Source organism: Phodopus roborovskii, unplaced genomic scaffold, assembly GCF_943737965.1.
Source record: "Phodopus roborovskii unplaced genomic scaffold, PHOROB, whole genome shotgun sequence".
Classification (NCBI taxonomy): Eukaryota; Metazoa; Chordata; class Mammalia; order Rodentia; family Cricetidae; genus Phodopus; species Phodopus roborovskii.
This window is the reverse complement of record NW_026126602.1, coordinates 10,091,784-10,107,767: the sequence shown is the minus strand read 5'-3', so window position 1 is coordinate 10,107,767 and position 15,984 is coordinate 10,091,784. Positions and strand designations below refer to the sequence as shown.

The 15,984-nt window shown below is 36.7% G+C and overlaps 1 protein-coding gene across 1 annotated transcript in view; it reads right to left on the bottom strand.

Moving 5' to 3' along the window:
- Positions 1–218: 218 nt before the first annotated feature.
- Positions 219–15,984, bottom strand: part of Nebl (nebulette) — a 117,856-nt gene continuing 102,090 nt past the window's right edge. The window contains exons 27-28 of the mRNA XM_051205639.1: positions 7,271–7,377; positions 219–5,501 (exon numbers count right to left, since the gene is read on the bottom strand). Coding sequence (XP_051061596.1) covers positions 5,325–5,501; positions 7,271–7,377 — 284 coding nt within the window. The 3' untranslated portion in view covers positions 219–5,324. The remainder of the gene's footprint in view (positions 5,502–7,270; positions 7,378–15,984) is intronic.

The window sequence follows — 15,984 nt, the reverse complement described above, 5'->3', positions numbered from 1 at the left end:
AGAAAATCAGATTGTGGCTTTTAAAAGCATATTATCGTTACTTAAAACTGTGTTAGTTAGGGAAGGAAAACACACTCTGAACAACTTTTTAAAATATATACACTATGTCTTCACATCTCTTTAATATGACCAGATGTGGGCCATCATGAGGAACTCAACAGTGCACTGTCTGCACCCGACGATCTGTGCTCCAAGAAATCACGCAGACAGCCAAGAAGTAGAACAATTTTGTTACATCCTGTATTTATTTAAGCAAACCAAATGTGTTGATAGGAAATTAATGCATCATAATGCCTTACAAATACACATAGAAGACACAGAATACCAAGACCCTGAAGAGAAAATATGTGAGAACATAGCTCTGTGAAAGCCACAGCCAAGATGCCTGTCTGTCATCTTCCTCCCGGCATCAGTCAAGTAGTTTCAATAGATACCAATCTGATTTCCATGAATGCTAATGATTTTGTTGGCCTTGAAGGGATTGTGACTGACTACAATGTAATAATGCATGGGAGGCTGGGCTTCCTGTGCTATTTCAATACTAATGTACATTGTGAGGAGAAATAATTTCTTAGCACATGTTTACTGTGACATCAATAAGATGTGAACTCATTTGCATAGGTTAGTCCTTTGGACATCACAATGTGTCTCTGGTCCACCAAGGCTTAAAGATTCACAGTGCAGAGGAAAAAAACATGAATTAAAACATTTCTACTAAAATATAGTTTAATAGCTGGTGTTAACAATTTGCATAACAAAAGCCAAATTATACTAATAACTTTATATTACTCTGTGATCCCCATCCACTGAAAAACATTTACTGCTTCTTCTTTCAAAATGATAATGTTCTCAAAGTTAGTACAGTTTTACAAATTAATCACCAACCACAATTGTGCATATTTCAAAGCAAACAGAAGCCAAACTACATCATTCAAACTTTGTTTTTTATCACAAGTCAAAAGCCAACAGTTCCACAAATATCATGCCTGTTACACACTTGTTGCTACTTCCAAAATGCTTAACAATTCATTGTGTGGACATGAAGGAAGGAGGCAGGCTATAATGCTGTTTTCTCTCTTTCCTTTAGAGGAAACCATCTTTAACAACAATTGACAACAGTGACATGTATGATAATCAAACAGGATACCATACATCAGACATAATAAGCATGTGGAATCCTGGAGATATACTGAAGTCACAGACAATTTGCAAAGACATTTGCGAAGGGAGACTTCCAGGCCTGGGAATTCTAATAGTCTTATGTCTCCTGGATTGATGGTCATAGAAGTTTCCCACAATGTCTTGACTTTTTGGACCATCAATTATTGACAGCTACTTGCCTGGAAAAAAATGTTCTGTGGGGCATGGAATACTTCAGAGAGTCTTCATTTTAGCATCTTAAATTAGTTTACCTAGCTTCCTACTTACTGAAGCTTTATCATCATGTTGTATTACCCCACAGGAGTGCAATGTAGCCACATTCAGATTATCAGAGGCATACAAAACATAATCAAGTCATAAAGCTCATCTTACACAGTAAATTCAGCCTCATAATATAACTAATCTATCTCACTGTATTTTAAACCCCAGACTTAAACTTAATGCTCTTATATCTCAACTATATATAAATCCACAAGAAAAAAACTTTTCAGAAAATGGAAGAAGCCAGTATTTTCTCAAGTTCTAAAACTTTAGAAGGAAAATGCAACCCGCTACCTGTAACATCTTTCAGTTAACAGTATCCCACTTCTCACCACAAAAAAATATCAATCATGTATCACAAAATATTGTTATAGAATATGCAGAAGCTGTCTTGCTTAGTTTCCTTTCCAAGACCATAATGATAAACAAGTATAATCAAAAGGCACCTATTTTGTATATATCTATATTATAACATTAGTATAAACTATATCCACTATCTATAGGGCTGTGTTACTAATGATCATACTTAAGTGTTTTTGTCCTTTCACTGAAATCATTCCACTAAAGGTGGGGAACCTGAAAACTAGGTGTGTCACTTGCTCTCATTTGTGAAAAAAGATTTTCCCAGCATTCCTGGAGTGTTATGAACCCCAGCACCGAGAGAATCTGGAATGAAAGACTACAGTAAAAGTAGCCAAACAACATCATCATCTTCCATCAAAGGGCCTTGGCAAGGGAAGAACTGGCCTAATCTCACCCATCCCCACACAAGGTGCTTGTGGAAACTGTGCTTAGCCATTCCTGGGTGCTCTGTGGAGGCTGAGAGATAAGGGAAGATGCAGGGGCTCCATAGAGGATAATAATCAGATCAAAATTTCAAACTGAGTTGTGCTGCGGACATGCAAACACAATGAAGACATGGAGTACGCATTTTGTCACAGGTTAGAAATAGAAAGCTCTCTAGAGAACAAGAAATGTTTTGTTTTATCTTGTTTTAAATTTACTACAAAATCTTACAACAAGAACATTATATTCTATTGCTAAACTTTCCTCAAGAGAAGCCTGAACCAAATACATTTGTCTTTAGGGCTGTTGAAAAGTGTATCTCACAGCTTCTTGTGCTTCTGTCAGGCTTGAGAAACCATCACTTTTAAGAACAGGTGATTGCTCTCTGTGCTTGGCATTTAGTTTTCTTTAACTTGAGTTCTAAAGGGCTTGTTTTTAAATTCACCTATAGCTGTCAGTGTTACATGTGAGGTACTGGCTGTCAAACTGCAAGGGTTTGTGGGGAGGTGTGTGGAAAGTGTGTTAAGAGTATAGTATTTTTTTTAACACTGCTGCAAAAGATGGCACCTGGGCATGACACATCTATGCTCCTATTTTCCGCTGAGATGTGTAACATCCTTACACGTACTAGTAACAGTGTCAAGACTATCAACACATGACCTCAGGAACGTTCAATGTCTTGTTCTGCCTCAGTCTGTATTGAACATAACTGCCCTTTACTGAATCCAGATCAGATCTTAATCTGAATGGCTTAAAACCGAAATATCTTGCTATGCAAATATTATATAAAGATCAATATTTAGGACACTGATTTCCTAAATATGCACTGACTTTCATATTCATCAAATCTGACTTTGAAGTTAATGAGTGGCAAAAACGTGGACCATCAAGCTGCTACTTTGTGGGGACAAGCTGAATTTAGGTGACAGTTCAATGTCAGCTTCTGGTGAGCTCTCTGCACACAGGATATTATCAAAAGCATACCTGCCCTGCATTTAGCCTGTAGTTTTAATCAATAACTACTCTTTTTTTTAATTAAACACACACACACACACACACACAAACACATGTTCTGCCTGGGGAAGCATAAAGACATATAACATAAATGAAACAGCTTATCACACTTGTTATTAGCGTAAATATTTTTGCAAAATTATTTCAAGTGCTGTTTATCTTTGTAGGTGTGTATTCAATACATTAAAACAGGAAGGTTTATCATGACTGGTTGTTTAAATGACAGGAAATTAAGTAAGCTGTTTATTTACAAGTCCATAAAAACCCGTTCCAGGAAAATCTCTAGTTATTTTTCTTTTCAATTTTCTGTCAGTTTCATAGAAGCACAGCTCAATGAAATAAAAACTTTTCTTTAAGGCAAATCTAATGAAACTACTGATTTTCAAAAGTCTGGGCTTACTTTTCAAAGGTTTAAATGAACCATCTTTGAGCTTTGGCCTCATAAATATTTCATTCAAATGTGTTTCACTGTTGGGTGCTTAGCTAATTTCCTTGAACATATTGTGTAGGTATCCCCACAATTCCAGTGTCTTCTTACAGTTTTATGACTCTGCCCTCTTCAGGTTCAGATCGCACATGAATGCTGTCTTGCTTCAAATCACAGTAAGAGGCACCATGAGAAAAACACGAATTATGATAAATGTTGACTTCCACTTACTTCGACTGCAGACTCCAGAGCAAATTTAAGACAACAGTAATGGTTCTACTTGGGGCTGTGATGCTATAAAAACCCTGCACACTCAATCAAAGCAAGAAATCTGTTTTCCTCTTAGTGAATCATTGGTTGATCTACACACACACATACACACACACACACACACACACACACACACACACACATCACTGATGCCTTTCTTATCTAATCCTGAAGGTGATTTAGAAAACAAAAACCAGGGTGGGGAAAGGAACGCTTTTTATGAACACACTTACTGAGTGGCTAGATTTCCATCCCAGCATCTGAAGACCAACTGCCAACATATATAACCAAATCATCCAATTGTAGAGCAAAGTTCTGCTTATTGTTTTGTGTTTTGGTTTTCCTCCAGTCTACTCTATAGTTCATTTCTCCTTACACAGGATGCTGTTCAATTCACTTCACTTTTAAATCAATGGGTGGCACTAAGTGAGTGAAAGCTTACATACATAAATCTCCTATGTACTAGAGTATATGTGTATTTCCTAGGGCATGAGTCTTTCAAAACTAGAGTTTAATACAGCAAGAAAGTCTCAAGCAACTTTTCAAATGTTTTCTGATGAGCTGGCCACTAGAAAAAAAGAGCAGTGAGAGGTCAGCCACACTGCTGACTTTTATAACAAGGATGGGCAAGCAGCTGTCATGTTACAGAAGCTTAAGCCCATGAGACATGCAACAGCATAGAGGCTACTAGGGAAATAATACAGATGTCATTGAACTTTGCCCTTTGCAGAGCAGCTGTGAAGTTACCTGGTCCTGATATTCTGAGGACCTGAGCTCCACAGAAGTAAATGGAGATAGCCTATTCCATGAAACACATGAGAAGTAACTAGATCCTGGTGAGCCTAGGAAAAGAGAAAGTTTCCTGCCTGTTACCTAAGGCTACAGTCCATAGGATTTTAACTAGACTCATTCTGCCACTGTGTCCCTTCATTATATTAGGCAACTCTCACTTGAATTGAAAATTACCCCATGATTCAAAAGCTGAATGGTTTTAAAATTATTGGCTGTGTTGCTGGACTATGAGAATTGGCTTCAGATGATTCCAAGTGACAGCTAAGAAGTTTCAGACACTTGTTACATTTAAGGGACAATCAACATCTCTATTAAAGTCTACAAAAATACATTTCCCAGAAGGGTTGAATAGCCAATTAAATGAAACCACAAATACAATTAGCAGCACCAGGTCTCCAGACCTAATGGTTTTGTTTACAGGAATTACTATGGACGCTGCTGTTTCCAGCCCAAAAGTCATTCCTTTTTTCTGGTACCTGTGTGTCTAATTGTCAAAGTAAGGATACATTATTGTAAAATAATTGCCAAGTTATCTGAAAAGTATCTTCTATTTTTTTAAAAAGATTGGGTTTAGAATACATCAGAATAAAGCTCAAAGGACAAGAAGAAAGAATTAATTCACAAACTCAATATAATTTGCCGGGAGCATGCCCGTTCTCCCTGTTCTCTGCACGGTGCCATACATCCAGCCATCATCAATGGGCTGCACATTGACAATGTAGTCACCATCTCGGAAGGAGACCTCATCTTCATCCTGGGCACTGTAATCGTACATGGCTCGGTAGGTCCTCTGAGAAAGGAAGAAGAGATTGAGCATTGTATTCCACAGTTGTCACAGTTACAAATCTAGGTCTCAACAAACCACCACACATATGATAGGTATTAAGGCTTACAGGCATTGCTATCTTAGGGTAATTATAAACCAGGTGTACCACCTGAGTCTACAAATCTTAACTTTGCTTATCTAGAGAAAACAGATTTAAAATCAGAGCAAAGATCCTGAAAGATGGCACAATAGCTTAACTTAAAAAGACAATAAAATTTAATAAATAAAAGTGTGCTTGTCTAAAAGTAGCCTCTGAAAGAGTAACACCAGGTCCCACATGCAGATAATCCCAGAAGCCTTAGATGATGCAGATTTTATCCTGTCCCCTCATTAACAGAAGGCCCATAGGCCAGGGGCTTTCTGCCAATGGCTCCCCACCCCCTGCATAGCAAATGAACTTTTTCTAAATAAGTACTCAGAATTTGTGTTCCCTCTTAAAAATATTAAGAGAAATAATTTACTTACTTAAATTTTACATATTTCAGATCACAGTGTTATAAATTTCCTACAGAAATGTTCTGGGTTTGATGTACATATAGAGAAAACTTTGTTATAGTGAAAAGATTTAGATTGTGGTTTTATATTTGTTTTAGTTCAAAACAAAGAGTTCTTCTAATATTAATAATCAACAAATCACAAAGCCAAAAATATTCATACATAAAGGAGACTGAGGAAACTGGCTGGCACACATAGGCTTGGAAGCACTTGGCTACTTTACAAGACATCACTACTTCCGAGTATTGTGAGAAGCAATTTCAGCATTACCACAAAGCAAGCACCATTCTGTACTGAATAATGAGTATGTCAAGACTTTTAACACGAATTTATGAGGGATACTGTTATTCATGAACTTAATTGACATGCAGAGATTGCATGCAGTAATTGCATAAATTGGGGGGGTATAGCATGGCATTTCAATGTCTGGATACAATGTCTGTCAGGTCAGACTATCTGGAATATCTGTTTATTATTTCTATGTGTTCAGAACATTTAAACTTCCATCAGCTATTTTGCCTATGTCCATTAGACTTCTGAGCCCATTATGATGGACATGAAGATTATCTCTTTAACATGACATCCTCACACCTGTGCTTTTTAAGGCCTAGATGAAGACTGTAACTGGATCTTTCTAATCACAAAGTAACAATAACAAGTAGGATACTGTGGTGGTTTGAATGAGAATGTTCCCATAGGTAAGGTATTTGCTATCTGACCTCCAGTTTTGGCAAAGTTGAGAAAGTATGACCTTGCTAAAGAAAATACATCACTGAGGGTTGACTTGCAGAGAATATAGACTTGTCCTAGTCTATATTCTACTTTGTTCTTATAGTTGAGATGTGACCTCTTAGCTTCCTACTCTGGCCACATGCCTCCTTGCCCTACCATGGGCTCTGAGGTCTTGGGAACACAAGCACAAAAACTCTTCCATCTATAAGATGCTTTTGGTCATGGTGTTTTATCATAGTACCATAAAAGTTACATGAAAAGAATCCCCTACTGGTAAACATATTGTTTGTTTTATTGTTTGAAAGTGTTTGTTAATGTAGTTATTTCTTATCATGTTACCTCTATAATGGTTTTGTTTGCATTGGAAGAATTTCACAGAAAGTAACGCCTTGGGTTATTTTTTTTTTCCCAGTGCTAGGGGCTGAATTCAGAACCTTCTTTCTAAATAGCACTCTACCACCATGCTATTCTCCCAGACTGCAGGAATGTTTGAAATCAGCACTTACTAGATTTGGTGAATGCTGCATTGACCTCATGGATGACACGCTGGTCTGGTGCATGTACCCATAGCCTTGGGAATGACTCTGCTGGTAAGCTCCAGGAAGAACGGGTGCTGCACATGGACACACACAGATTCCTCAGTTAACCTCCAAATATTCTGCCCAAACCCAAATGAATTCAAGCACTACCAGTAAAACAAAAGGTCTTCAGTGCCCTTGAAATTGGGCAATCTCTAGATTACCCAAATCTTAGTAATTAAGGAAATTAATTTAAAAATCAGTTTATCATGCAGTTAACTAGGTTTCTTTAAAGGACATTTTTAGTAATTCTTTTAAAATTCCATGCAGTTTGTTTTGATCATAATCACAAATACCCTTCCCCAACTTCTTCCTCTAACCCAATTTTGAGTTTACTTGTTTTTGTTGTTGGTTAGTTTGTTTTAACCCAATAAGTCCAATTTTTGCTACCCTACTATTCTTGCATGTGGTATACCTACCAAGAATCACACCGTTAAAGAAAATTGACTCCCCCTCTCCCAGGAGCTCTCAAAATGCCAGTCAATTTTGTTTTTAATATTTTTATTATGCTATTGTAGATGCTATGATTAAACAAAATAAAGGAAACAAAAATTATTACTCTTAACAAACAAATCATGCTTATTTAGAAAATGTGGCAAAGTAAAAGGAATTTAGTAAGTGAGGGTAGAATGACTGACCCTACTTTTATATTACCCCATCCAACACTCAAGGGACATCATGGAAGAAGGGGCAGAAGGAATTTATGAGCAGGAGGATGGGAGATGTGTCACATAAACCCATCATGAGGTGTCTTGTCTCATTTGGTAGGTTTATAGCACAACCCCTACACCCAAGGCTCAGGGATCCCAAGAAGAGGGGCATAACAATAATAATAAGAGTCAGAAGACCAGGACATATGCTTCTACATAGTATAGCATATATACATATCAAGGGAAGCTGTCTAAACAAGACCTACATAATGATAATTCCAGTCCACTTGCCAATACATATGCGGGAAATTCACAAGGTCACATCCCTAGATGAAGACCTATAGATCATCAATGGCTATTGCAAAAGGAAGATCAATCTTCAAGAATAAGCCCCACTGATAGGTTATATGATCCTGTTGTCAACATATGAGCAACACTAAATAGCCCCCGCTCTGTGTGTGTGTGTGTATGTAAACTAATAGCAATTATAGAATAATCATAAATTTGAGGAGTGGCATTTGGGGCAAGGCCAATTCAAATCCAATCAGAGGCCCAGATGAAAGGACAAAAGGAACACTAGTTCTGTGTCCTTGCCCAGGAGCAGACTTGACAGGTTGTGGTATAGAGCTGGGGCCAGAACTTTGAGGGAGTTAAGGTTTTTGGTACCTGGGCACCTGAATCTTCTCCCCCCAACACACACTGATAGGCTATTTCTATTAGTTCTCAGGCTACTGTGTACTGGGTCAATGACACACTTGAGAAGTCCTGTAATCCCTTTGTGCAATATTGCTTGATTAGTTTCCTGCTGGCTCTATCCCATTGTGCCACAGCTTTCTGCTGTGTTTCCCCCCTGTAAACAATGTATAATATGCTACATTTCTTTATACACTTTTAAGTAGGAGTCATCTGCTCATGCAGATGTCTTGATTCCAGCTTTCTGTCTCCTTTATTTTCTCATTTCTGACCCTCCCCTTCAATACCTCACAGTTCAAGACCCCTATTCCTACATGTTTGTGTCAGAGTGGAGCAGAGACATAGGAGGCATGAGAGAGGAATTTAGGGATGGTTGAAATGATATAAATATAGTAGCCACAGGTTAATTTAGGTTCTAAGAACTAGTTAGGATCAAGCCTAAGCTATAAGTCAAGCTTTCATAATTAGTAAGATGCAACTAAAGTGCATGCCTTTGACTCTATCCCTGAGAAGGCTGAGGTAGAACAATTGAGTGTAAAGCTGCACAGATTGTATCATGAAAAACCGAGTTACAAAGCAAAATTCTGACTCAAAAAATAACATCAAAATCAACTCAAACCAAAACAAGCAGGAAATCATTTCTTTCTGAATAAACTCTGATTTCTAAACAAAACTTTACCCAACACGAAGCTATTTTTAAAACACCCACAAGCCCACAAAAAGTATGTTTTTGTTTCTCTATATGTTGGTATATATAAAGTATTTGTAAGCAAACGAGCTATGAATGAAGGCACTTCAGTAGCATGGTGTTCATGCTGGTTTGAAACTGCCTTATTCTAGAGATAGGAGAGAAGCCCTAGTCCCTACTTCATAGAACCTGTCAGATCTACATGACCCCAACTGGATGGCATTACCCTACATATGGTATTGTGGTGGGGGGTTGGGAGGGGAGGGTGTTTAGAGTGCATGGGAGAGGGCAGAGAGGGCAAAAGGGAGGGAAGGAGGGAGGGAGGGCTGGAGGGGAGGGAGGGAGGGAGGGAGAGGGAACTGGGATCGACATGTAAAATAATAAATTAAAAAAAAAAAAAAAAAAAAAAAAAAAAAAAACGCTTTGACTCCAAAATTTAAGTTGAAGAACAAGTTACTGGGGAAAAGTATTTCTATTTTTGTTTCCACAGAAAATGAAAAGATGTGGATTCCTTCCAGACTAATGTGGTTTGATCACGCCAGACCACCTGAAACAGAGTACAAGCTGATCCTACATTCCAAACAGCTGGACAAAACAGCCCTGCAGACTACAGCTAGGATATCTGAATCTTCTTCGAATCCCCCAAGACAGCGCCCCTTACCAGCAGGAAGTAGTTTGGAAAGAACGACGCCCAAATTTGCAAATATTGTGTATAAATGTTTGTTTTCATTTAATTGGACTTTGTTATATAAAATTAAATAAAAATAAATAAATAAATAAATAAATAAAAAAGAAAATTACGTAATCCATTAGAAAAAGATGTACAACACATGTGCTATTAAACCCATATTAGTTTGCCATTTTAATTTAATCAGCTTAAGCATATACCTATAATATGTTTATTTATTCAGGTCAATTTGTATACTAAAAGGAATGAGCGATATAATTCTTGGGTGTTGTGAACTTAATATTTTATAAATGGCAAATGCATTCTATTGGAGCATGAAATCAATACTTTAAAGAAGTTTAATGATTAGCAGATTAAAACCTGTAATATGTTCTCCAGATGATAATGATATTAAGATAAATGGAGATACTTTTTAATAGTTCTTGAGTGAATTTATACCATGATATTGTTAGAAAATGTACCTAGTATCCAGATGTAACATCAAAGAGAGATTGCCAAGATATCAATTTGGATTAGAATTGCTATAAACTTACTAAACTATGATTAAACCTCAAATCCCTCCAGAAAAATAACCTGGTTAAGATTACCAACTCTATTTTCATATGTAATGTGAAGAGTTGATAGGAATATTATCAAAATCTACCCATGAGAAAATAATAATGAAATCACCATAAATATCCAGGCTAAGTAAGAGACTTTCTTGTGGGAAGCAGAGGAAGCTGGAAGCAATGAATAGCCACTCCCCTCTTCAACTCTCAGCAAATGCTCACAATAAGTGTTACTGCTGTGCCTGCCACACAGTAAGTCTCTACAGCAATTAACAATAATTATGACTGTCTGCTAAGTTCCAGGCAGGCGAGGCATAGAAAAATGACAAAACAATTGCCTTCTTTGAAACCATGATGGCCCTGGGCAGCCAGTCCTTCAGTCAATTAGGGAGATGGTTCTGGATATATATGTAGGGCATGTCCAATTAAAAACATGAATTAATGATGTAGACTTTAAAACAAAACTTTTTACCATTTAGACTAATAATTTCTTCATTAATTACTGTTCCTTTCTTAATATATTTTACTTCATTAATTTACTGTTCATAAATTTTAAAGATTATTTAAACACATCTGTTCATTTACCTGAAAGAAAAACCTATAATCAAATCCTGTTACACAATTATTTAATTATAAGCTTTAAGTTTTGATGCAAGGAATTAAGTATAGCCATCATGAAATATTTTGGGGAAATGTTTCAGAAAAAGCCATTAGGGAAAAGTGTGCTATCCAGGAGTCTACAGTTCATAGTCTATATACCATAGTTCCAGTTTTGTGCCCATATCACATGGGTAGTAGTTTACAGCACACTCTTCTTTTTAGATAAAAACAAAAACTGTGTACCCTTATATATTCAGTTGCTCAGAACCATCCTTTAAAGGGAACCAGCAGGAACTATTAACACAGTAAGGAAATAATGGCACCCCATTTAGTCCTGAGAACTTAGGAAGAGTCACTGCAGGGTAAGTGTGCTTCCTAGCCCTGTGGTTTCTCGACATGCCTTCACTGATTATTATCACCTCTCTGAACTACTTAGGAGAAAGTTTCTGTGGGTGTAGGGCCGGGTGCTACATGTGGGATTGTAAAGCTTTGTTGACTAGGACTCCTAAACATCACTGAAAGCCCAAGGGAATCAATAAAATAAAAACAAATGGCATGTTGTAAAAAGAGATGCATGAGTATTCACTCTGTATTGCTCTTACAATACATGAATTCTTTTCTTGAAATTTAGGAAACTAATTTTTTAAAAAAAGGAATGGCTTTAAAAATTTAAAAATTCAGGTTGATAACTCAATGAAAGACCTACATAATGACAGCATGGGCTAACATCCCAATGTGGATGGTGGACATTTCACAAGGACTCACATCTGAATGAAGAGCTAATGCTATTAATTATTGCTAAGAGAGAGAATCCTTCTTCTCCATGAGTGAGTCCTCCTGATAGGTTATCCAAATCCAAGTGGTCAGCTCTAAACACATACAAATAAGCAACACTAAATGGATTCAGAGGGTGTGAGTGTGTGTGTGTGTGTGTGTGTGTGTGTGCGCACATGTGTATATATACATGTATGTATATATGTATGCATATATACATATATGTGTATATACACTAAATGGACTCAGAAGGATGTAAGATATATATATCTACATATATATATATATATATATATATATATATATATACGTATATAATGAAGAGATCATGAAGTCAAGAGGGAGTGGGGATTATATGGGAAGAAATTCTATGGGAAGAAACTATATGGTATAGAAACAATGTAAATACAATACTCATGTATAAAATTTTCAAAAAAAAACAAATAAATGTTAAAAAAAGAAGAGAATTCAGTGAAAGATTGCTTTTCTTTGTTTGAGATTCCTTGCATTGACCTGCTATTGCAAACGATGCCATTTTAACTTTAACAAGCAAGGGAAAGTTATAAAAATAGAAGAGAACACGGTGGCCTTTTATTAAGCTAGTAGAGTTCATTAGCATGAGGACAGTTGAGTAGTCATATGGTACAGTACTTTTGAACTCAAGAAGACATAGCTTCAGGGATTTTCATTTTCATAATATTAATGCCACAAAACAAAAGCTTTCACTTTCACCAGGCAACAACAAAACAAAAAAATCTTTATTTTACATTGATAAGATTTAATGATCAGAGATCTGGAAGCTGACCAAAGAACCAGCTTATTCTCAATTTGGAACATTTATAAAACCAAAAATTTTCTTCCTCTGTACCATGAACTTTTTCCACACACCAGTAGTCTCAATAATTTCTAATTAAATGTTGTTTTAAAATTTTAGATTTATTTATGTTTATGAATACTTTACCTAAACATATATATGTGTACCATTTGTGTGTCTGGTGCCCAAAGAGGTAAGAAAAGGGTGTTGGATTCCCCTGGAGGTGGAGTTACAGAAGGTTGTGAGCCACCATGTGGGTGCTGGGAATTCAACTTGGGTCCTCTTCAAGAGCAATAAATGCTCTTGGCAACTGAGAAATCTCTCCAGCACCTAAATATTAATTATTAAAACTAAAGAATACAAGACTGAAATAAAAACATGAATAGATAGGAAGATTTTAAAAACAAAAGTGAAAAAGCAGAAAAAGAACTGGAAAAAAAGAGGAAAATTGGTAAAAGTGTACAAAAATCAAAACAAATAAATATACTTATAGTAGGAGGAGAAATTAACCCCACATTTAAGTCCCATTTAGGGATGCCCCCACAGTGGGTGGAGGAAGAGGATAAGCACTGCTAACTGCCCTTGGATGCATGCTGGTTTGTAGGTTGTTATTAATGATCAGAACTATCTAAAACAAGTATCATCCCCATGCCAAATATTAAAACTGAAGGCTTGGCAGTTAAACAGGAAAGTTGAGGGAGAATCACCTCTCGAGACACAGGACCTGGTTCAAGACACCAAAAACCAAGTGGAGGCTTTGAATACCTCTCCTGAGCAAAGGTTACAAAATGGCCAAAGTCCGATTGCTAGGGGTGAAAAGGCTTTATTGGCCTTAGACATGATGTGAATAGAGAACATAATTTGGGTTTTATTTATCCCTTGGCAGCTCACTACTTTGTAAATCCGGAGCAAACAGGAGATTGTCCTTCAAAGAATTTCCAATAATGAGTTCAGGACACAACAGAATGAAATTATTGTCATTATTTCTTTTTCCAACATTTCAGATATATCAACTAACGCATGTCGAAGAACTTAATGAGATTGTGTTTTGGTTTGGGTTTTAGAACAATGAATCTCTATTTTGACAATCAGGAAGCATTTCTAGGAAGAAAAAAGTGAAGATGTTGCTTATTTGAAAGTGGATATTAATACATTAAGTCCTAGCTAGTTCAGGAGCAAGGTGGCTGAGACATTGAGACAAATGTTTTTAAAAAAAATCACCTTCCCTGATGTGATCTTTTTGCCTAAATAACTTTTAATTTTTTACATTTATTTACTTATTTAGGAGGTACATTTCATTGCATGTTTAGAGGTCAGAAGACAACTTGTGGGAATCAGTTTTCTTTTTCTACTATGTGGGACTCAGGTACAAAACTTGGGTCATTAGGTTTGGTGGCAAGCACCTTTACACACAGATCCATGTTGGGTCCTCAAATAGCTTTTAAATATATATTTTATCTTTGAGCTACATTTCAGAAAGTCAAGACCTCTTGGTGCCTGAGTCCCCATAAAAAGCAAATGGAACCTAAATCCACAAAGTTTACGCTCAACACAACAGTAATATGGTACTTTTTAAGCTGAGGGAGCCCTTTGCACTCTGGGAAATTCTTTGCTTCTTCTGAAGAAAGATGAAGAGGTGGACAACCGCTGGGTTTTAGTTTGCTTGTTTTTGTTGATGAGCCCTGGAAAGAACTGCTTAAGAAACATATTTTTCACCTAGTAAGCCAGAAATTAATAGACTCTAATACAAAAATACATAACCTAGAATTTAATTAAAAACAAGTTCTGAAGGCATAACTAAGCATCACTGGGGTAGGCAACAATTGCTCAAACTTGGAAATCAAGTGCAAATGTGAAGCCTGGGATGAAGCCACAGCAGATACCTAACCTTCATCTGCTCTACCTTCTTTTCCCTCATCATGCCTGTGAGGGCTAAGAATCCCACATAAAAAAGTAACAATGATCACAGGTTTGCTGCCTGTCATGTACGGCCAGACCCAAAACTGACTATCATAAAACAAAAATAATCACAAGTTTGTAAGGTCAAGTCTATAAGTGTTTCCGAATAAACACTGAGAATTCGGGAAATTCAAGGGCACTAAATTCTGGAGAGCAGAGTGGCTTCCAGAAGTGATAAATTAAAGTTTGAAGTCTGATTCCTACTGTAAAAAGACAGGAATGAAAGGGAGAAAAAGGAAGGAAAAGGTGCCTATGTGCTTATGATGATGAGGGAGGCAGGCTAATCATGCTCCAAAGCCTTACTCTGTCTATACTCAATTTATGTTGGATATTTGAGTAAACATTGAGGAAGGGGCTCCATAAGCAAGCTATATGTATATTGTTAGTGAGATGTTCCCAAACATGTCAGAAAAAAAAATGTGGTATTAGTAATCCATTCACTTTGGGGAAAGCAAAGTCAGATCTCAGAAAGTGGTATTTTTCTGGGGCAATGGCTTTTTAAAATTTCTTTTGAGCCATTTTGTACTCAGACAGGAGGAGATGAAGAATGATGAAGATAGAGGAAGATGGAAAGGGGAAGGGAGAGGAAAAGGCTGAGGGAGATAAAGATGAAGGGGGGAGGGAAGGAGGGGGAAAGAAGGAAGGAAGGGAAGGAGAGAGAAAGCAAGCTTTGTTTTTCATTTGGATTGTTTTTCATTCATCTTATTTTACTGAGAGAAATTACCAATCTAATGTGTACTTGTACATTTGCAAAGCTATATATACTGATTACATAATGATGTGTTAATCTGCTGATTGCGTTTTATATTATAAAAGAAACAAAAAGTCATTTTCCTATCAATTAATTTCACAACGGAAGTTTTGTCTATCAGTCATCAACTCTCCAAAGTTTTCTAGAGACAGATGAAAATACTAAAGCATCACTATACCAGGCTTTGGCAATACACACCTAGAACACCAGCACCCACTTCACCAGATGTGACAATACACACTTAGAATGCCAGCCCTTAAGAGACTGAGGAAGAAGATCCTGAGTTACAGATCAGCAGGGACTACATGTCAGATACAGTCTTAAAATTCAAAGGACGTAAAACATCATGACAGATGCAATCAAATTTTTCAGTTCAGTTTAGAAATAATGCCCAAATTCAGCTGGGAAATAACCACTGAGAATCTCTAGGTGAAATAATTTTCTTTATAAAATTTTACTCAGAAAGAAATTAAATTG